Source organism: Cupressus sempervirens, chromosome 7 (assembly GCF_028749045.1).
Source record: "Cupressus sempervirens isolate cs-2001-9-10 chromosome 7, ASM2874904v1, whole genome shotgun sequence".
NCBI lineage: Eukaryota > Viridiplantae > Streptophyta > Pinopsida > Cupressales > Cupressaceae > Cupressus > Cupressus sempervirens.
The window spans coordinates 533,298,193-533,321,051 of NC_143124.1; the positions used below are offsets into that span (position 1 = coordinate 533,298,193).

The window sequence follows — 22,859 nt, forward strand, 5'->3', positions numbered from 1 at the left end:
TATTTAAATGTGCTTATGCTACTATGCTACATTCTAATTCCAACTCATACTTCATAAATATTTGTATATACATATTTTTTATAATTTTTATATTTTTTGTACTAATGAACCCAAACCCCTTTCCAAAATTTTGACGAACTTGCGAACCGGTTCTCGAACTCCGAACTTAGAACCGAACCCGAACCGGTAACTTAGATATTAACAAAGACCGAGAGGTCAATATATACAAAAGAATAAAATGATTTTTCCTTAGGAAACAATCATAAAGAATAGAAACATTCTATTCTAGCTAAAAAAAAGCTAAAGTAAGCTAACAGATAACTACAAACTAACTAATATTACAAACATTCTAATATATACAATAGGTTGCAAATAGATAACCATTAACTAATAATAGAAGCTTATCTATTATCATAATAAAACTCAGGTGCAAATTGTTATGAATGAATATCAAATCCTCTACTTTCTTGGAACCTAACCGGTTAGGCTAAACTGAATGGATAAAGGAGTATGTACTCCAAATGCGCTCAACGGCAAAAGAGCTCACAATTTAGAGATGCAACAAACAAAGTTAAAAAAACTAAAATACAACATAAATTTAAGAGTGTCAATTCTCCAAGGTAAGTGGCCATAAAAAAGGAAAGAAAAACTTAAACACTTACTTGTAATAGGATCTTAATGGCAAGAGGTTGACGGTACATATAGCCTTGCCCATGTAGGTACCACCATCTAATACCATACATTCTACTTTCGGCATTAATAGCATTAGGATTTGCATCTTTTTTCTGAGAAACTTTGCGAACTCTCTCCTAACATTTAATGCCACCTCAAAATCCCTAAAGAGCCTACTAAATGTCATCTTCACCCCCTAGCAACCTTACGATCTTTGTATGGTGGTAGTCTGCCAGGAATAGCATCTCAATGCTATAATACCTGGGAGATAGTGCATATTCCAGGAGGTGTAAAGGTGTAGACAACTTGTTCCAACAATGAAGAACAAACTCCACCTTATTGTACAAGGTGTACTCAAGATTATGCTCTCTCCGGTAAATGGCCTGGTATGTGTATGACGGTTCCAATTTTTGGCACCCATCCACCTTCCTTCTTCCACATGCCTTTTGTGTATTTTTCCAATGATGTCTCTGCTTCAAAATAGATTTTATTTGCATTATGTTATTTCTTTTTTATTTTTCCAATGATGTCTCTGCTTCAAAAAGTTTTGTCTTTGCATTGTGTTATTTCTTAACCTGAAATTAAATCTCTTTATATTCCTGCACATGCATTAATAAAACAATATGCCTTAATCTCTTTTACTTTTTCATGAAAAACCTTTCACATTCCAGTGCACTCTCACTCCATGTCATTTCAACTACCCATTTGGTTTTCATAGTTGTATCATTTTGCTTTAGAAAAGATAGATTTCTAATTTCTCACTTGCTCAAATATATAAACATATTTCTAATAACCTTGAGTTTTTCTCTATCTTTATTTGCTATCACATGTCGATTGGTCTTCAGCAATTACACTCATTTACGGATTTTGTACTCATTCATTGAACAGTTGCACTCAATTCAGAAAAAAACAAGATTCACAAACTGATTTAAACTCTGAAAAGTGATGCAATAAGTATTTTGATGATTCCTCTTGGATACTCCTGCATCACTTTCCCTCATCTATTTGTAAGTCTTGAACTACTCGGGATGGTCTGCTAGTGGAATATCATGAACTGCGCATAAAATCTTTCCCTTCATTCTTGATTCCAATACCTAGTAGACTCTTTCCTTATAGAGAATGAGTCCAATTGTAAATCTCTACCTACCATCCAACAGACTCTCTTCCAACACATCCATTGCAAACGTATTCATGAATACTGTGCTATGATTGCATTCTTCCGATCTGTGCAATACAAAGAAGGATATACCATTTCATCCTTCTCAAAAATACATCAACAACAACATTCTTCTCCACTTCAAAATAGTCAACATCAAAGTCATAGGCCTAGATTTTGCTCACCCACTTTTGTTTCCACTCATTTAGACCCTTTTGGTTCATAAAATATCTCAAGTTACTGTGATCAATTTTGACCAGACATCAGGTGTTCACCAACTGCTATTTGAATTTGACCAATGCATACATGATGGCCAACATTTCCATATAGTAATGGACAGCTTTTCTACCTCTGAGTTTTTCACTTTTGAAAGCAATCAGATGTTTGTTTTACATGAGCATGGCTCCAATTCCTTCTCCTTATACATCTCACTCCAATGTGCAGGGATGGGTGAAATCTAGAATCACTAACACATGATATGAGATTACTGTGTCTTTCAGCTTATCAAATGTGTTTTATAACATTCAATCCACACAGAAACTCTGTTCTTTGTTAGTTCAGTTAAGGATGTGGCTAGTTGGAAATATCCCTTAACAATACACCTATAGTAGCTGCAAAGGTTGATGAGTCCTCAGAAATCTGTCAAAGTCTTCTATGAAGGCTAGTCCTAAATTGCTTTTATCTTCTGCATGCCCACATGGTCTCTCTTTGCTCTAATGATGTGCCCTAGATATATGTTCTTTGTCATAGATATCTCACACTTTAAGTCCTTGGCAAACAACGTCTACACTTCAAGAATTCCTCATACTTAACCAATGCCTTATAGGTGTTCCTCCCAAATCTTGCTTTAGATCAAAATGTCATCACAAAAGACAAGGATGAAGTATATAAATTGATTGTGTAAAATTTGATTCATGCATGACTTGAAGGTTGCTAAAGCATTTGCCAAACCAAGACATGGCTAGAACTCATAGTGTTTGTAGACACACTGGAATGTCATCTTGTGAATATCCTCCTCTTGAACTTTCATTTGATGGTAGCTTGACCTAAGATCTATTTTGATTAAATGGACTGCCTAGTGAAGTTAATCTCTCAATTCATCAATCCTAGGAATTACCTCTTAACTCTTGATAGTTCACTTATTCAGCGTCCTATAGTCAATGCATATCCATATTGTGCCATCTTTCTTCTTCATGAAAACTATGAGGGAAGCAAAAGGACTTGAACTAGGTTGGATGTGCCCCATTTCCAACAACTTTGTAGTTGCCTTTTTCATCTCCTTATGTCCCCTAGGATGTTAGAAGAGAGTAGTGATGAAAGACTTGGCACCCTACTCTAGATCAATGACTTGGTCAAAGCCTCTATCCCACGATTTCCTTGGAGGAATGTTGCTAAAAACAAATAACTTCAAGAATACCTTCCTTGACCAAACATACCATGAACTCAAACATTCTAAGAAGATTAGCTAGATCCTCGTTAACCTCTTTCAATCATATGCGGCATTTAAAACCTTTCATTAGATTAGATATATCATATATCATATTATCAAAGCAATAAATATTACAATCATTAATTTTCAATGAATTCTTGCTTTAGGACTGGCAATTTTTCCTCAAATACAAAGCCACTTAACATGAGATCAAAACCAATGGAAAGATTATTCAATGCACTAACAAAATCCAAAGGATTAAAAATTTCCAACAATTAGTAGTAAAGATATCAACCTACTGAAATTCAAGTTACAGTGTTACTATTTACAATTTTACACTTTACTGTTACAGATACATGTTTCATGGAACATTTGGTGTCAATGGTTTCATGGATTTTACATACATTTATGATTTGACAACATTCATAATTCTATATATCAATGTCAAATGATTATGTTTTCTATTTACTTCAACCACAATTTACATTTTACATATGTGATGGATTTATCATTTATGTTCCTTGTTTATGTATGTTAGCTTCTATTTGATGATGTTATAGTAGGTTTAAGTTATATTCAATAAAGGGTGCATGAAATAAGTTTCAAATCATTAAAATCTCTAAATTTTGAGTGTTTTTTCACTTTGCCGATTCATATGCAATTCACAAGTCAAGTAGGCCTTGCCAATAGTGATTCTTGGTTCTTTGACACACACACACACACACACACAAACCCATCCACGAACACAAATGGGAAAAAAGAAATTCCCAAACCTGAACCCATCCCCGAACCTGAGCCAGCAACTTAGCCAATAAATCAAGCTGTTCAAAAAAGCTTCTAAAACTACCAAAAATCATCTCCCTAAATTGGTAATATCTCCTACTGACTGACTAAAATATAACTGAAAAAAACTGTGTGTTTATCTAAAAACTCAAGTTTTCAGCTGCTGTTAATGATGCTCCCAATTTAGAATGGTACTTCCTTAAAAAGCTGCAACCAAGCTAAAAATTCTAGCAACTGTAGAAGCAAAATCCAGTATCATTTATCCAACATGCATGAATCCTTCAAGCACTAATAAGAATTAGATTATTAATATCAAACCATTTCAAATTATTCTAAAATAGCATGGATGAGAAATATTTTTGCCTTCTAAACACAAACCTATCCAAAATTAGCAATGCTTCCTAGAAAACCACACTAACACTACACTTATATGAAGCAGATATCACCTGAGATTTGCATACAAATGTCAATTACTTGGCTTGGTCAGTAAAACAAAGATCTATTTCATTTACCTAAGTGAAATATCAAAAGCAATAGATTATACTCACCAGATTAGCAGTTTTTAGTCCTGTATGTGATGGTGATTCAAAGCTTATATCCAAGCGTACAGACTCGCGATTATCTTTACTACACCACAGTGTTCTCTTAGTTTCACAAGCAGATCCATCACATCTAACAGAACACATCAGGTTTGCACATTCCAATGCATTATGTATAATTCCTTCCTGTTTCTCTTCCCAGGCTCTAGTCCTACTTGTGTTTGATTTTAATTGATCTTCACTTCTGCTGCCAATTTGGGAAAGACCATTCACTACAAGCATGATAATTGGTATCTGCATCATGAACAAACATATTAACTTTCAACTATCAATAGAATCTGGCTTCAAATAAAAAAATGATAAAGTGAACCATGACAATCAGCTTGATGAATGGTCATAAATATAATTATAATAATCAATACCGCTGTGTTCTCTATGGTCTTAAGGGAATCACTCTTGACCCATTCCTGATCTGCAAGATACCTTGCAGCATGCTGCAAAACATTAACATGGTTTATAATTAGAAAAATAGAAAATTAAGGTACAGATTGATGTTGAAAGCTTTCCAGGATTCTAAAGAGTGCCAAAGCTTGGTTCACAAACAGTCGAATGTATATATATTCCCCTGCCCTTGGACATTTGTTGTTACTAATGCCATGAAAAATAAATCTCTACAAGGTTCCAACATCACATTAAACATGAAAAGATATTCAAAATCAGCATAACAATCTATACAAATTCTGAAAATTAATTCTAGATGGGAATGATATGGCTTTGCAGAGAATCTTATCAATTAAAAAAAAATTATTCTTCCAGCTCAGACAGTACTGGGCTTTTTAAAAGCCCTTTAACCTGATGTGATCTTGTCTAACCCTAACAATTGGAAGTATGAATATTTGTGTGCATGTGTATTTATGTTTCTTATATACTAATTGCAAGATTTGAATCCAAGATCGCATTATTTAAAGAGATATTTTACTTGGTAAATATGTAACCCTAACCCTAATTTGTTGTGATTGTGCTTCTAGGGCAAATTAGGAAAGGGACATTGCTCTGAGAGTTCATTTTGCACATTATGCCTCTTTCCTAATTTGCCCTAGAAGTGCAATGAAGGATACGTGCATGTGACTAATCAGTCTAAGGGACTATGGAATGCAGTGTAACACCAGTACTAGGGTACGTTGGGACGGTGGGATGAGTTTCTTGGACGAGGATACCATGGGTCTCATTTTCAGGATGGCAAGGGGATGGCCAGGAGACAATAGCAAGGGGAGGACGCAATAGAGAGGGGTGTTGTATAGTATACATATAGAACTTAAAATGACGTTTCAGTGTAACATACCAGATTAAAATACTTGAACATGGCAAAATAGCAACACAAACTAGAACGACTAAACATTCAACATAGTAACATATCCCAATTGTAACATTCAAAAATAACAATTCAAATAAAAATTCAAGTACCCATCCCAGCACTGGCATGGCTCCAAAATGGCGGAGGTGGGGGTACTTGGGTAGTCAAGTACCCAGTATAGGGATGTCCTAGGGATAGGTAATTTGAGGTTTGGGAGGGGGGTGTGAATCCCCATGTTTTGCTAATGGAATCAAAACCTTAAGTTTGCTCAAGACTCCTTTCCATATCTCATGTGCTACTATGGATCTTGAAAATCAAACACACAATCTAGTTGATCTTATCCTCAAATAATTTGTGCATGTTTTCAACCTTCAAGATGATTTCATACTAAGCCCAAATGTCTTCATATGCAATGCACTCTATGAGAAAGTTTCATTTAGTGTCAATCACAATCGCCTAGTAAAGCATGCAAAGTCCTCTTTGGGTCTTTTCCATCTACATGTCTCACGTTTGAGATGATACAAACACATCCTCAACTGTGTGGCTAACAACCTAGCTTTCCTTTCACAAATGCCCCTAGGTAAGCCTTATCACTATGCTCCTGGTTTGGGTTAAACACTTTGATGCAAAGAGCCTTTTTCCAACCTATGTTATTAGTCCACGTGGCAGTGTGAAATTTTTTCTATAAAAAAAAATTTTATTTGCACATTGGCATTAAGACACTCTTGCAACTTGATGTTCCACATGCTCGACAACTTTATGTCCAAGTTTCCTTTCTGCAAATCAAACCCTTTTTTCACCACAATTTCAAACCATCATTGGTTATACATGTTTTCAAGTTTCCTTAAATAGTTCAATAACTGAGCTATCACTGATGCCGCCAACAAGAAAATCACGACTTCTAATGAAAGAATTTCAAAAGGCCTTGAGGTCTTGACTTTGAGATTGCTTGTGATTAAGTATTTTGGAATCCTCTCTAGCTATCTCCATGTGTCCCCAAACTTTGTAGCCATAAAAGACAACTGACATGACCAACAAATGAAAGAGTTTTCTTGGTTTTCTAATCCCAAATTCATTGTTTTTGTATCCATTTTTTAGTAGATATGACATTTTCCATTCCCCATATACCCTTCTCACCTAAGTTACTGAAGTGACTGTGGGTGCGGATGCGGGTGCAAGAATTCTATGCATAGATGCATGAAATTGTTTTGGGGGTTTTCGATGTATTTGGGTGTCTATATATGTACAAAGAAATGCATGAAATATACAAAACTGTATCATTTGATTGTATACTACAAAAAATTTAATTGACAGTAATATTAATTGAAGAAGGAAATATATTAGTATTAATTAAAGGTTAAGTATTAAGATTAAATAATATAGAAATATTAATTGTTAGTAATATTAATTAATATACATATTAACAATAATTTAATATTTATCTAATATCTAGAAAATATTGTATAGAATTAAATATTAATTAAATGTGATTTGTAACACTACATTATTTAATATATATTTAAATAAAATAATAATGAATGAAATAAAAAAATATGGTAGTAAGACAGTGAAGTATGTGACCCGCATTCGCAAAACAAAAAGAATTAAGTGATAAATGCATTAAACCAAACGCATATTAAGCTCAAATATTAATAATATGATGTAAGCTAACGTATTTGAACGGGTGTACAAATAATATCCATTATGAGCATAATAAACCTTTACGACAATATCAATATGATGTGCAAATATTAGTAGTAGTAGTAGTAGTAGTAGTAGGATGCATTTAACTGAATTGTGTGCATCCCCTGCATATCAACATCAGCCATCACTTCCACCCGCATTTGAATCCGCCTCCAGCTCTTCACAAAGGGCACTGATAACTTAGTTTTCCACTCAACAAGTCTACCAAGTCTATAAAGGAAATCAATCCCCAACCATTTGTATTCTTACATAGTTTCTCAAAGGTAGTATTTTTTCCCTTCCTCTTCAAAGAAAATTCCATGATTTTTGTTTTGTTATGTTCACCTACATCACAACTTCCTAACAAAAGTGTTCCAAAGCCCCTAAGTGATCTCTTAATCCTTGAGTTGTTTTTGATATCAATATAAGATCTTAGGCATATAAAAGTAGCTTCACCCCATATCTTACCAATTTGGCTGCTCCATTTATTTCATCTACCAATGTTCTAATTTATCAATGTATAAACCAAACAAAGTATGAGATAACATTTTGTTCCATCTTGTTCCACAGCTTGATTTTAGGTATCGTGTCAAAGGATTTCTTTAAGTCCACAAAACGGCAATAAGCTTCTCATGTTTACTACTTCGGGAAACAAGTTTAAAACATACAAGATAAATAGCAAGGAAAGTAATATAATCTCAGGACATGCTTACATTTATATATACAAACTCACAAATCATAAGCAAATATACAAGAAAGACATCAAAAAGGGCTAAGGATGCATTCCTAATGAATGAGGCAGTGGGGTAGAAGCTACCAGCTGCTCCCCGAGCTTATCCACTTGCTTTGTCCTACATTTCAAATTACTTTAAACTAACATCCGACGCTTCGTAGTTGACTTCACCATATACGTTGCCTAAAAAATCTCCCTGTCCTTATCTACCAACTCCATAGCTATGGGGAGACAAGCTTCCAACAATGCTTGCTCAACTCTCTCCTCCACCAACTAAGCCTCTCTCTCTCTGTCATTCTGGCCTCAACACAGACTAGGAGATGTTGAAAGCTTGAAGGAGCAACTCAATACACTACTGAAGCGAGATGGAAGGAGAATGACAACATGATAGACTATGGACATGGCCCAAAGAAGGCGAAAGTTTTGGCATGATAAACTTAAGAAGAATGAATTTTCAGCTAGGACAATTGGTACTTAAATATTAAAGTCATAAAGAACTCTGACGAGGAACATTCAAGATCTATTGGTTGGGACCTTACATAATAAGCGAAGTTGGAGTAAATGGGGTAGTGAAATTATCTAGACTGGTTAATAATCCTCTAAAGAACCCAGTAAACGGATCAACACTTAAAATTTATAAAGCAAAAAAGCAGGCGTTTCAAATTAATATGTTTAAAGCAAAACTGAAAGTGAAGACAACCTCTTAAACCAACAAAAGCAACCAGGTACAAGAGGTGATATTAATATATACTTAAGAAAAATTAGGAAAAAGATAAAGAAAAAAGAAAGAAAACATGGAAGCAAAAAAAGACTAAAACTAAACCTAACCCTGAAAAGAGATTATAAAACCATTGGGGGAATGAGAGCTCAACCATAAGTGATGGCAAGAAAAAGTACCGCAGGACATAAGGTGAAACCACATAGGAGAAGAAAAGACAAGGCGGGATAACCTTTGTACAGATAGAGGTCCTACGTCACAATACAACCTTCTTACAACTATAGGTCGTACAATCCAAGGAAGAACCAAATAAAGAAGAGGCAAGCATGAAGGTCATATGCAAGGAAGAGGTCATACATGGGACAAGTACAGAGGAAGTCGTACAAAGGGAAGAGGTTGTACACGGACAAGAAAGGACGAAGTTGCACATGTTGTTAGTCATATGGACAAGTAGAGAAAGAAGACCATCATAGAATATAAGAGACCATTAGTACGAGTGGGATTCTGTATGGCAAGGCATATGGAAGAGACTACAAACTAGCATATAGTAGCAGCCTAGCCCATACAAACCGTATAGATGAGACTTGGTGTGCGTGGAAGAAGGAAAGATACAAGCTGGGAGCATGTGGACAAGAATAGTTAGACAAAGAAAAGCATAAGAGCGGCAAGGCCATTTAAGATATTTCACAATATAGTGAAAACCAATATAAGGAATCCTAGCAAGAGCACAATTAGAGACTCATAGGAAGGATGAGGGAGTAACAAGTGGCAAGTAAAACACATGGCTTCTGCGAAGAGGAAAGGAAAGGGAAAGAACAATGAGGAGAGAACCACAATGGCCAATATTGCATTTGAAAGCATTTTTGAAAGTGAGTGACACAACAAGCTACCAAGTGTGTGTCTTGCAAACTATAAATGGACCACACGTCCAAAAAGGCTTCGAAATTTCCAACAAACATTTTATCAAATATATGTAAAATTATCCTTTGAAATGTCGTTGATGCATTACAGAGGCCAAGGGGCATCCTATTATATGCATAGACACCATCCACCACCACGAATGTAATCTTTAATTTGTCCTTCTTAGTTATAGCTATGTGATTATATCCGAAGAATCCATCCATGAATGAATAGATCTCCTGACCTGCCACCTCTTCCAAGATGTTATTTATGAAGGGCATCTAACATCTACACGTGCAAATTTGGTTTGCCTCCTTCAATGATATAACTATGGAGGAGACCAATTCTCTTGTCTGCACTCTAAAAATAATACCCGCACCCAACATACATTCTATCTCCTCATTAACTCATGCGGAATACTTCTTATTCATCATGTACGATCTCTTATGTACCAATACAACACCAGGTACCAACAAAATGTAATGCATCCTGAGGTACTCTCTTTAAATCATTATATGTCCACATCTGCACATCTATATCCTCCATAAAGATTTTGAACATTGTCGCTTTCAGGACAGGGTTCCAATAGTCACCTACGAGGACGTTTCTTGGATTAGCTTCATCCTCAAGGTTTGTAACTTGTAATGAAGGTTCCTCGTACCAAATTGGCTTTGACGTGTCAAGCTAATGTGTTGATGTCTCGTTTACTCAAGCCTCCTTGTGGTGTAGTCTTCATATGCAGGAGGAAGCAAGGCCTTCTTTGACACTTCATCCACCTAAAGCATGTTACAATGAAAAAGTTTGTAATCTTCCATTTGCCAATGGAAGAAGCCATTCATTGAATCTAGGTCATCCTCTAAGCAGCCCTCCAACTCCACGATACCTTCCTCGCTAGGTTTCATCCACTACTTCCTTCATCTTTACCATCTGTAACTCCTTTGGACTCAGTCTACCATGAGGATCTCACGCCCTCGCTTACCATCTATGTTTTGTGATCAATGGTCAACCTTCTTCTGCCTTTCATCATAGATAGGGTATTTCTTTTCCAATTGTGGCTCACTTTTGTGTCACCAACCATCCTCTCCCAAGGATTTCATCATAGCCCTTCTTGAGTGAGATTACTACAAAGTCCAACACAAACACCTAAGCGTCGATCATTACCCTCTTTGCCATTAGCATCCCAATCAGCTTGATGTCATGTTGGTTTGCCCCCACCAAGTGGAGATTTCGTGGCCACAATGTAGGTTTGCTCAACTTCTTCTGTGTGTCCTTAGGAAGCATATTGACACCATATCCTCTGTCCATGATCGTGTTTGGTAGGATGGTGTCGAGGATACCTATCTCCACCACTATAGGATGTCTACCACTGCTGATTGCCTGCAATATCAAGTCTAAGGAAGGGTTGATGGAATCCTTTGTTTGGTCCATACAGTACGTTGTACAATTTGGAACCATACAATGTTTTGAAGTGTCATGCGTAGTTGTGGAATAGTCTCCAAGAGGTCTTGAGTTTTGCCGAAACTTCTATCTGCATCATTTGTCATAAAAATGTTTTTCTCAACCTTTGTTTGTAGGAAGGTTCTCGTCATTTCATGTGTCTCTATCCTCTTAGTCATCATTTCCTTCTCTAGGTCAGCCTTAGCATCTCCTACCCTTTGCTTCTCCATCCACGAGGTGACTTCAGTTTATCCATGTCCAATTACCAATCTATCACCACTCCCTAAACGTGGTTGGGAATTGCTTGGCCTATTCATCCTGATCTATCACCTCGTTGACACACTAGATGGTTTCATAGGTTTACGGGGTCTTCCTTCCCGTCACCTTTGGATTTTGGCAATTTATGTTTCTAAGACTTGGCAACAGTATTTGTTACCAACGATGTACTGTTCATTCTGAAAATGAATGTGTTAGAGCCGTATACGTTGCTTTGGCTATTGTGCTCCTGTCCCTCCAACACTCGTGTTTGCACTAGTATACCTTGCACCACCATCCTCAGCCTCTTCTTCTCTCCCTCGAACCTCACTTGCCTCCTCCCTCGGTGTGCGACTAAGGTTTCCCAACTAGCTTCTAGTGCCTTTTAATAGTCTATCGTGGTTTTTTTCTTCACTATCTACTTTGTTACCCTCTAATACATCTTCAATTTGATCAATTGTTGTGACCCCTACCAGGTTCCCTTGGGCATCCTTTCCTCTGGCCTTCCTTTCATAAAACTCCTTAGTGATCTTCAATGCTCCACTTGTTCCTCAAGTCTTCAGGCACTTTGAATAGCCTCAAACTCATCTATGTATTTTTTTTGACTTTTGTCTTTATTTAGCAAATTTGACATTAATTTCTCCTTTATGCAGAGTTGCCTTATCGTCTCCTGCTCTCGTCCCTTTCATCTATCTCCCTTTGCCCATTCTCCTCAAACCAACGAAGAATTTGTTGGCATTTATTCTCTCAACTAACTTCCTCTCAGAGAGGTCTATAACACCAAGAATCTTTGTGCCAAAAATTGTGAGAGTCTACTCAAAAATAGGCCTTACTCTGAGAGAGTGCTACACTACACTCTCGGAACTTGTTCCCCACAGCCTATCTCAACACATGGGTTTCTATTGACACTTGCAGCAATGAGATGAAGTTCAATGTTGATGCTCTTTCTCCCTTGAACAACTCCTAAAATGTGTGGTCTTCGTTATGGCTACATCCATCTTTTATGGTTTGTCCCATTATGCGTCCTTCACCATATACCTACTATGTCACTCCCAATTTCTTTAAAGGTAGGGACACTAAATATTTACCACTTTGGGTAACAAGTTCAACACATACAGAACAAATAGCAATGAAAGTAATATAATACAACAAAACACAGTATCAGAGAACTTGCCAACTCTATTAATCTCAAGAAATGCTTACTTTCATATATTCAAACTCATGACAACATTACTTTTTCATTCACAATCATGATGATGATTGGATGCAAGTACATAGAATATAAAGTGACAAAGGGTTACAACTATGAACCGTCATGACAAACCAACTACCCAAATTGCCTACCCCTTTGAACACACTAATTACATGTTAGCCACTAGGTTTACTCCTTAATTGTCCCATATTTTATCTATCAAATGTGGGGGGATGATGCAATGATCAATATTATAATGCCTACACCTAAAACTGGTTGGCCCTTTTTCTTTTTTCCTTTACCTTCTGTGGAACCGTTGATTCTACGTTCCAACATGCTCCCAAAAAGATGGTTGACCATAATAGTGCGATAAGAGAGCAATAACCACAGTAGTTGTCCAATCCACTAGAAAACCATCCTGAATAACACTATAGAAGACTCCTTTTATATGAGGGGGGAGGCTATCAACTCCCTTTAAAAATTAAGCTTGAAACCCATCAATGTCACTTTCCTTACCACTTGCTACTTTCTTTATTCCCAGTTTGATATCATCCACTATGAGGAGTTCCATAGAAGTGTAAATTGTTTCTCTTTTTTGCTTGGACCAATTTTGCATATCACTTGGCTGCCTTACACTCTTCATTGTATTATAGATTTGCCAGAAAAGTATTCACAACCCTCTTCCTACAGCAAGATCTTTTACATAAGCCTTGTGTATAATAGGAATCAGCAAACTAGTATGCACATTCCCAATCTCCTTATTGATGCTTCCATCAATCAAGATATTGTCTATTTCATGAAGTTGTTTATGAATAGTGTTGAATGACATTGTTTTTTTGATTCATAGGGATTCTTAATTTGTTAACAGCTTCCTTTTGACTCTGGAAGTCTAGTTTATTATGTGGATTACATGGTGTATAATAGGAATCAGCAAACTACTATGCACATGCCCAATCTCGTTATTGATGCTTCCATCAATCAAGATATTGTCTATTTCATGAAGAAGTTGTTTATGAACAGTGTTGAATGTCATTGTTTTCTTGATTCATAGGGATTCTTAATTTGTTAACAGTTGCCTTTTGGCTCTGGAAGTCTTGTTTATTATGTGGATTACGTGGAACTAAATCCAACCTAATATATAGAGGCATGTAATCTGATTTCATCTTTATAGGACCTTCTCCAATGTTGAACTCTATCACGCTAAATGTAAGATTTTGAGAGAAAATAATGTAATCCACCGCACTTTGTCCATTGTAGATTTTGCAAGCCATGCCCCCTAAAGTTGGCCAATCTCTCGTGCCATTTAAAATTACTATGCCAAATAGACTACGCAACCACAATAATTCTGCCCCAATATATAAATACCCCCATTTCTATCTTGTGAAGCTCTTTTTGAAGATTAATCACCGCCTTCTTCCAAGAATAATGGATTATTCTCTCCTTTTTCATCATTGCTCAGATGTAAAGATTGATTATTTGTTGTCTTTGCATTTAATTCCCCAGCAAGCACTATGTCTCCTAAAGTATTCAATAAAGAGATCGTTTTTAAATGAGGCAAATGAGCCTTCAATGTCTAAGTTCCTTTCTTATAGAACATAGACTTTTTTAGAGAAAAGTAACGAGTGGCCAATCTAACAATTGTCATATTTACCGTTATTTGCAACCATATGTATTGTTTATTTCTAAGTTGCACAGGTACCTTCCCCCCCCCCCTCCCCTCCAGACCAAGGTAAGTTCGAACTAGTTCAAAGTTTGGGTCCGATTCGACCATGGTGCGATTTTTGCACTCTTGGTTCGAACTAAGTTCGAACCCGGGCAAATCACGTCAACAAGTTCAAACCAAGTTCGAACCCGCAGAGACGGATGGCTCGAAAGGTGTTTAATTAGCATTTTTTAATAATATTTTGGTGTCCATAAAACCTAAATGGTGTTATTAATTGGTTTTGTGCCCTCTCATTGTCATTTTATATTTATAAAGAGGTTATTTTGTCTTAAGGGAGAGCACATAAGTTTTTGAGCAAGCATCTGGTTGTGCAAGGAGGAGTTTGAAGATTGATTTGTTGGTGTTCTTCAAGTGTTTGTGCATCATTCCTATACATTTGCAAGCTTGCAATGGCTGAAAAAGGTAAGATCTTATTCCATTTGCTATTTTTTTGTTCTAGTTTTTAACTTTTTTCATTTTTCCATTTCTCTTCCAATCTTCATATGTTCTTTTGAATCTTTTGATTCTTCTCCATTATTCCAAAATTTGTCATTTCTTGCATATAAATTATGAACATGTATTTAATGCCTTGCCATAGGGAAAGGAATTGTTAGAATTAGGTGAAAAACTAATCTCCCAAGAACACCTGCATGCATAAACCTGTCACATGGATGACGCAAAGAACAGAGGCAAGGAAAAATCAAGGAGGCCAAAAAGCCAGATCCATCTTATGGACATGCAAAGAGCAATCTCACATATAATCCAATAAGTCAATGTTTAAAATACAAAGAGGTGAATCCTTATAAAGGAATCACGAAACTCGAAAAGGGAAACTAAAGCCTAAAAAAGCTAGGGTTGCACAATATAATTAATAAAATATTAATTATATGCACCTACAAGATAGCTTAAGAAAACTAGAGTAATAGGCAACTTAATTAATTAAATCAAAGTGATTTAATTAATAAGTTAGAACAAATAATTACTCTAACACCCCCCTTAAGCGAAGCTTGGGAGGAAGCTAACCTAGCACAGCTATGAAAGAGAATTGGGTCCCGGCAACAAGGCCAGATCAGGTACCCAATCACAACAAAATCTCTATAAAGAGGAGAAATAGAGAAAACCACATGGGAAAAACCCTACTCCAAAAAGAGATAGAAAAGAATGTTCCAGAAGAAGGAACAAAGAGATCAGAAGAGAATCATTGAAGCATGAAGAACCGCAAAACTCTGTCAAAATGCTGATCTGTAGAACCTCCATGGAAATAGAAGGCATGAACCATCAACCAAAGGAACCTCCATGGAAATAGAAGGCACGAACCATCAACCAAAGAAGCATAGAACAACAATATAACCTCCCCTTAAGGTAGGTGAGGTGACAGGCAGCTGAAAAGATGGGCCAAGAATCTCCTACAACACAGGAGCCAAACACATCGAGAGTGAGGTACAAAACACCAATAAAGGCACGTGTCATCGACACTGCATGAGGAATTAGAGAAAGAGGGCCTATAAGCGGCAAACAACTATCCCCCCCATGGCACTTTATAAAATAGTGCGAGTACAACGAATCACAATGATGAAAAAGATCCTGAAACGCAAGAGTGGCACTTTATCTTAGTGCGTTGCATAAAAATGCTTACAATGAATATCAACAATGATCAAAAAAGACATAAGGCTGAAACAACAGAAGGTAGAGCCCAAAACGAAGCAACTGAAGCAACAAAATCGATCTCCGGACCTGAAATAATCAGGATATCCACCAGAATGCTAAAATGCAAAAGACTGAATAGGATGTGCCTGGAACAGAATCTGGAACAAAAACCAGCATCACTGGAAAGAGCACAGAAAGAGCTTTCCAACGATATAAAGAAGTCCAAAAACGGAGATCGGAAGCTCAAGATACGCCTCCCAGAGTGCAAAACAAAACATCTGGCTTTGACTACCAAAACAGGCAACCAAACTGCATCAAAATCCAAAAAAACCTATACCAGCATCTCTGTCTCGGAACCAGCTTTTCAACGCATTTTTCGGATTGAAAAAATACGTCCGTATGCTCAAGTTACGGAGAAAAAACCTCCAGGGCCTTTGAAAATGCAAAAAATTATTTTTTTTTAATAAAAAAAAAATAAAAAAACAAATAACTCCAAAAAAATTCTCCACCGCCGGCGGAGCGGCGGCCGGGCGGCAGGAGGGAGGAGAGCCGCCGCGGGGCGGAGCTGCGGCGGTGTCCGCCGGCGAAGCCGCTGCAGGCCGCTAGCAGTGGCCGTCAGCGGTGACCGCTAGCGGCTCCGCTGCGGTTAATTAACCGCCGGCGGCTTAAACAGCCGAAATAAGATTTTTTTTTTGCAATTTTTTTATTTTTGACGCCTCGTATTACGTGCAGGAGGCCGTACGACCGTGTCGGACAAAAAAATTTGCCTCTCAGACCAACGGTGTCCAAAATGGACAAATTTTATATGGATTTTAACTGCAAACGGCCTTCCGAATCCAATGGAAGCGTCCGTTTGAGCCCAAAGTGCTCCAAAAAAAATTTCAAAAAAGTTGTCCGTACAGCCTCCCACTGCTCCAAAAAAAAGCAACTTCTGAAATTCTTCAACAAACCACGAACAACGAGCAGCAAGCTAGCTCTGATACCATGTTAGAATTAGGTGCAAAAACTAATCTCCCAAGAACACCTGCATGCATAAACCTGTCACATGGATGAAGCAAAGAACAGAGGCAAAGAAAAATCAAGGAGGCCAAAAAGCCAGATCCATCTTATGGACATGCAAAGAGCAATCTCACATATAATCCAATAAGTGAATGTTTAAAATACAAAGAGGTGAATCCTTATAAAGGAATCACGAAACCCGAAAAGGGAAACTAAAGCCTAAAAAAGCTAGGGTTGCACAATATAATTAATAAAATATTAATTATATGCACCTACAAGATAGCTTAAGAAAACTAGAGTAATAGGCAACTTAATTAATTAAATCAAAGTGATTTAATTAATAAGTTAGAACAAATAATTACTCTAACAGGAATGTCATCTACCTCTTCATCAATAGGCACACCGAACAAAGAATGGAACCCAACCTTGATTCTCCTCTATGGAAGTATGTAGACATTTTAAAACCCCTTCCAAGAGGTGGTGCATTCCATTGGAGATGTCGAGGATGTGGTGTAGAAAGAAACAGTTCTTATTATCGTGTGGTAGGTCATTTATGTGGTTAAACGAGAAGAGGAGTCAAGAAATGCCCTAGCAAAAAAGGTGCCCCCATACCAAATCAAACTGTGTCAAAATATATTGAACAGCATGAGGCAGCAAAAGAGAGGGAAGGACGCAAGGCAGCAGAACACAGTAGCAATGCCAATAAAAGTAAAAGAGCAAAGGGAATCTAGCCCCCCCGCCAGATGTTATAGTACAAGACCACCCCTTCTTTAGTACCGCAGCAGACACTGACACTGAATCTGTCCCCGTTGTACAGAAAAGAAAGGGGCCACTAGAAACTGTTTTTCAAAAAGGCCCGGGAAATTGTTGACATTAAGGTGGGAAGGTGCCTATATGCAAATGGGTTGTCCTTTAATGTTGTCCGCTCTCCATTTTGGAAGGACATGTTGAGGGGTGCCAATGAAGCTCCAAAAGGGTATTGTGGCCCTGGGTATGAGAAAGTGCGCATAACCTTGTTGGATAACGAGATCCAACAGATTGAAAATTAATTGAAGCCCATAAGGGACTCATGGGTTGAGACAGAGGTGACAATTGTTTCAGATGGCTTGAAGGATTCTAGGAACCGTCCCTTGATCAATGTCCTTGCAATGTCCCCTAAAGGGGCAATGTTTCTGAAAGCGATGGATTGTGAGGGCAAAGTAAAAGATGGGCCATTTATTGCTGATATCCTTATTGGAGTCATTGAACAAGTGGGTGCAAAAAACGTTGTCCAAGTCATAATGGACAATGCAAAGAATCGTAGAGCAGCAAGTTTGTTGGTTGAATCATGATATCAACATATCTTTTGGACACCTTGTGCAATCCATTCACTCAATCTTATGCTACAAAAGATTGGGAACCAAATTGAGTGAATCAAAACAATGTATGAAGAGGCTGAGGACATAAAAATGTTTGTCACAAACCACCACATGACTCAATCTCTTTTAAGGAACTACTCAAAATTGGAGCTATTGAAGGTAAATGAACTTGAACTCAAGTTAGTAATTTAATTTTAAATATTTGACAATTTTTGATTTTTCATATTTTACTTGTCCAATGTGTATACTTTTCTCTAAAATATGTATCTAATAGTTCTTGTTTTGCTCTAATTTATGTCACAGGTTGCTGAGACCCATTTTGCATCACATATAATCGTCTTAAGACGACTTGTGCAAGTGAAAGATGCACTTCAAGGTATAGTAATCAGCCACAATTGGGGTGCATGGAAGCAAAAGAACACTGAAAGGGTAAACAAAATAAAGGATAGGCTATTGGTTGAGTCATGGTGGGAATGTGTGGAATATCTCCTTAAGATCACTGAGCCCATTTTGAGCATGTTTTGGTACACTAACATGGATAGGCTTTGCATTGGAGAGATCTATGATGGCATAGACTCAATGATTGAGAAGATCAAGCAAGTTATAAATGAGAAGGAGCAAGATCCGTAAGAGACCTTTTCCAAACAAGTGCAAAAAATTATTAATGAAGGATGGAACAAAATGACCACTCCATTACATTTGCTTGCCTATGCCTTGACCCCCAAATGCTATAGCTCACAATATTGTGATCTACCAAGAAGGTTGCCACCATGGAATCAAAGTTCCAAACATTTAGAAGAATATTTCCTGATGATGATATGAGAGATGTAATCATGGATGAGTTCATAGAGTTTGTCAATGCTAGAGGTCTAAGTAATGATGCTCTTCGTCATCGGTTCAAGAAGGATGCTCATGGTTGGTCGCACCTCCATTGCCAAAAATTCCAAACATTGCAGCCCTTGCAATCAAAGTTATATCACAAGTAAGTTTTTTTTTTTTTAAATAGCTCACTTTATCTTCAAATGAATCATGACTAGAAAGTGATTTTAAATTTTTTTAAGATTGAATTAATTATTTTTTAATTGCTTACCCTATGTTGTCTTTATAGGTTGCTAGTTCTTCTACATCAAAAAGAAATTGGAGCACCTATTCTTTCATCCACTCGGTGAAGCGCAATAGGTTGCAATCAAAAAAAGCAAAGAACTTGGTATTTCTGCATAACAAGTTGCACCTTCTTTCGCACAAGAGTCAAGAATACAAAGAAGGGGAGACAAAGAAGTGGGATGTAGGTGCAGAGATTGCGGACTTGGATGCTTCCACTGCTTGGCTTACAGTTGATGATTTTGATGACTTTGATGTCAATACCATTGTTGATTTTGTTGCTGATCCCATTGGCCTTAGCGCAAGTAATACCAAAGAAGAAGAAGATGAAGAAGAAGAAGATGAATATGAAGAAGAAGATGAAGATTGAAGAACTTAGAACTAAGAACTTAGAATATTAATAAATTTTCATTCCATGAGTTAAACAATGATCGTGAAACAAATAAAATGATACTTGAACTTGATATTTTAAATGTTTTGAATCTTTGATGTTGAAGTTGATTGAACTATGTTACTATATGATGGTATTATCACTATGATTACAAGTTGAACTGTTTAACTATTTATGGTGTTTTAAAGTTTTGGTTGTTTAAATGTGTTTATGCTACTATGCTACAATCTAATTTTAACTCATGCTTCATAAAAATGTACATATATATATATATATATATATGTTTTTGTACTAAAGAACCCAAACCTCTTTCCAAAATTTTGTCGAACTTACAAACTGATTCTCAAACTTCAAACTTGAAACCGAACCCAAACCGGCAACTTAGGTTTACTTGGATCTTTTTCTCCAAATTTTACAAATCCATACTTCTTCTTTATGAACACTGTGAATCCACCATATCCTGTTCCTATTTCATAACCTTTAAAATCCGAGACCATGTATCTGTCATGCTCATATGTTTCAACAAGATTAATAATATCCTTCCCCTCCACTATGAACCTCAACCCAATACCTTCTCTCAATGTATAACCTTTGCATTTCCTAATTACTACACATAGTTGATCCTATGGGGCCTCTATTTCCTATTTTTTATTCGAGAAATGCTCAACGAACTGAGTTTTCTCACTTTTCAAACATGGCCACTTTCCCTAGCTTCTTGTTGTCTTTACTTTTTCTCATTCCTTCCTTTGTTCCTCTTGTTAAGAAAAAGTTAGATCATAAACTAGATAGAATTGTGTTCCTCTAAGTAACCCTATATTCCTAAGGATAATAATCTTATCCTGTGGGTCTCTCAAGATAACTCTTATGTATCTATCCCATATTTGAATTTTAATCTGTTGATTGATGAATCTCTTTTGTTTGTTTGCTGAACCGTTTACCACTTGTTATCACACCCCTTTTAATTGATATCTAATACTCATGTCTTTATTAAATTGATGCCCTAGGTGAGACTGCTTTTTCTCTAATAGTTTCGTACTTGTGCTCTAAGTGGGAAAGATCTAACCGGAACAGTGGTTTTGTTGCCCTAAATGGTTTTTGAATAGTATTATACAGTGGTATAAGTTGATAACGTTTGTGCCCTAAGCGATATTTGTAGACTAACAACGGTTTTGCAGACTTTGCCCTAGGTAGATTCCGATTTTGGAATTTACGGTAATTCTGGTTTAAGACTCTTAAATTTTGATTTGTTCAATTATACCTAAATCATGGTTAAAGCTACTGCTTAGTACATGGATTTAACTTAATAAGATGTTTATTGACATGGTAATATAACCATTAATGAAGATCTTGCTACTTAAATTTAAAATCAAGATTTAACCACGTATTCATATTAGATCCAGGAAGAACGTGAAACAACCAGTAGGGGGAAAAGGTATCATCGGAAAGGGATGTTGAATGATCAAGTTTCAAACAACCTGGGAAATGGTAAGACCTGACAGGTTGAACCGAGTGGCCAAGATGATTAAACTCAAGGGTCCTCTACACTTCCTAATCAACAAATGACTTATTAATTTCAATTTGAAACCATTTTCACCCTCACACATTAACTTGAATTGGAGTAGGAGCCTTAGTGTTAATTAAAAATGATAATATTTTAAATATATATATATATAAACCACTTCCAATTGGATTGGGACCCATCCATTGTCACGTCGTCACCCTATGATTTATCCCACTTTGGATACATTTTCCCTTACTTTGATCACATAATAAATTACATAACACAATTCTAACTCTGATGATGGACTTAATTCTCCCGATAGCTATTCCATCCTCCTACTTATCTCACCGATCATGGAATACGTTTTTAATTTAAGAGATGGGAAATATATTTAACATCACCAACTCTAGAATTGGGAAGGAAGGACCCGAAATCAGTTAAACACTTGCACAATAGGAAACAGCAGAGAGGTGAGCCACGTAATCCCATCAGATGGCTAAGATGTTAGGGATTCCATGATGTTCGTACAGACCAAAAGAAGGAAAAACCTTGATATAAGAAAAAAGGCCATTCATATCCATCACCTCATGTTAAAAGTTGGAAGCAGTTACACGATTCTTCAAAGAACATTGGACTTGATAAAAGTCAGGTCTTGGTAGGAAGATCCCTGTATAGTTGGCTTGTAAGAACCAGGGGCATAGCTGCAATTTTCTCTTTTACCCAAGGAACTGCGTACTAGTCCAGGCAACTAATGATCAAATCAGGAGCACCAAGACGAATACTCGTTCTGAATACTTTACTTCCTGCTATCAGTATTGGTTCAGCATAATGAAATCATTCAAAGCTTGCATTCATTATTGAATAAATCTGTACATTTTACTTAGTAAAAGATTTAGAGATCTTGCTGTTAATGGCAGATAGGAAGCTTGCATTTGGACAATTTCAACTAGTATGAATTTTCTTGATTCTTGCTAATCTTTAAAAAGCTCGAAGTTTCTTGTACCTATTATCTATGGCTGTAACCTTGAGTCATAGGCAAACAGTGACAACCATTCTCTAGAATGTTTCCAAATGTTGACCATTACGTATACTGGAATATGCCAAGAAACTCCTTGCAATCATCTCAATCAAAAGATAAAGACTCTGAAGTTTCATTAAGACCACACAAGAATGGCAATCCAAGAAGAGCCAAAATGAATAGAAGAACAAGCAAGCCATTCCAAGCTAAGGTCTGCGGTCTTGTGAGTCAGAGGATTTGACTTAAGCACCTAGCAGCAGTAATCATTGTTCCAGCCACCCCAAATCATGG

The 22,859-nt window shown here is 36.8% G+C and overlaps 1 protein-coding gene across 5 annotated transcripts in view; it reads right to left on the minus strand.

Annotated features, from left to right (window-relative positions):
- MEE44 (Nucleotidyltransferase family protein) overlaps window positions 1–22,859 on the minus strand; it is a 195,650-nt gene that overhangs the window by 101,295 nt on the left and 71,496 nt on the right. For all 5 annotated transcript variants that reach the window (XM_089791915.1, XM_089791913.1, XM_089791914.1 and 2 more), the window contains exons 8-9: window positions 5,002–5,073; window positions 4,589–4,873 (exon numbers count right to left, since the gene is read on the minus strand). In XM_089791915.1, the coding sequence (XP_089648041.1) occupies window positions 4,589–4,873; window positions 5,002–5,073 (357 nt within the window). The remainder of the gene's footprint in view (window positions 1–4,588; window positions 4,874–5,001; window positions 5,074–22,859) is intronic.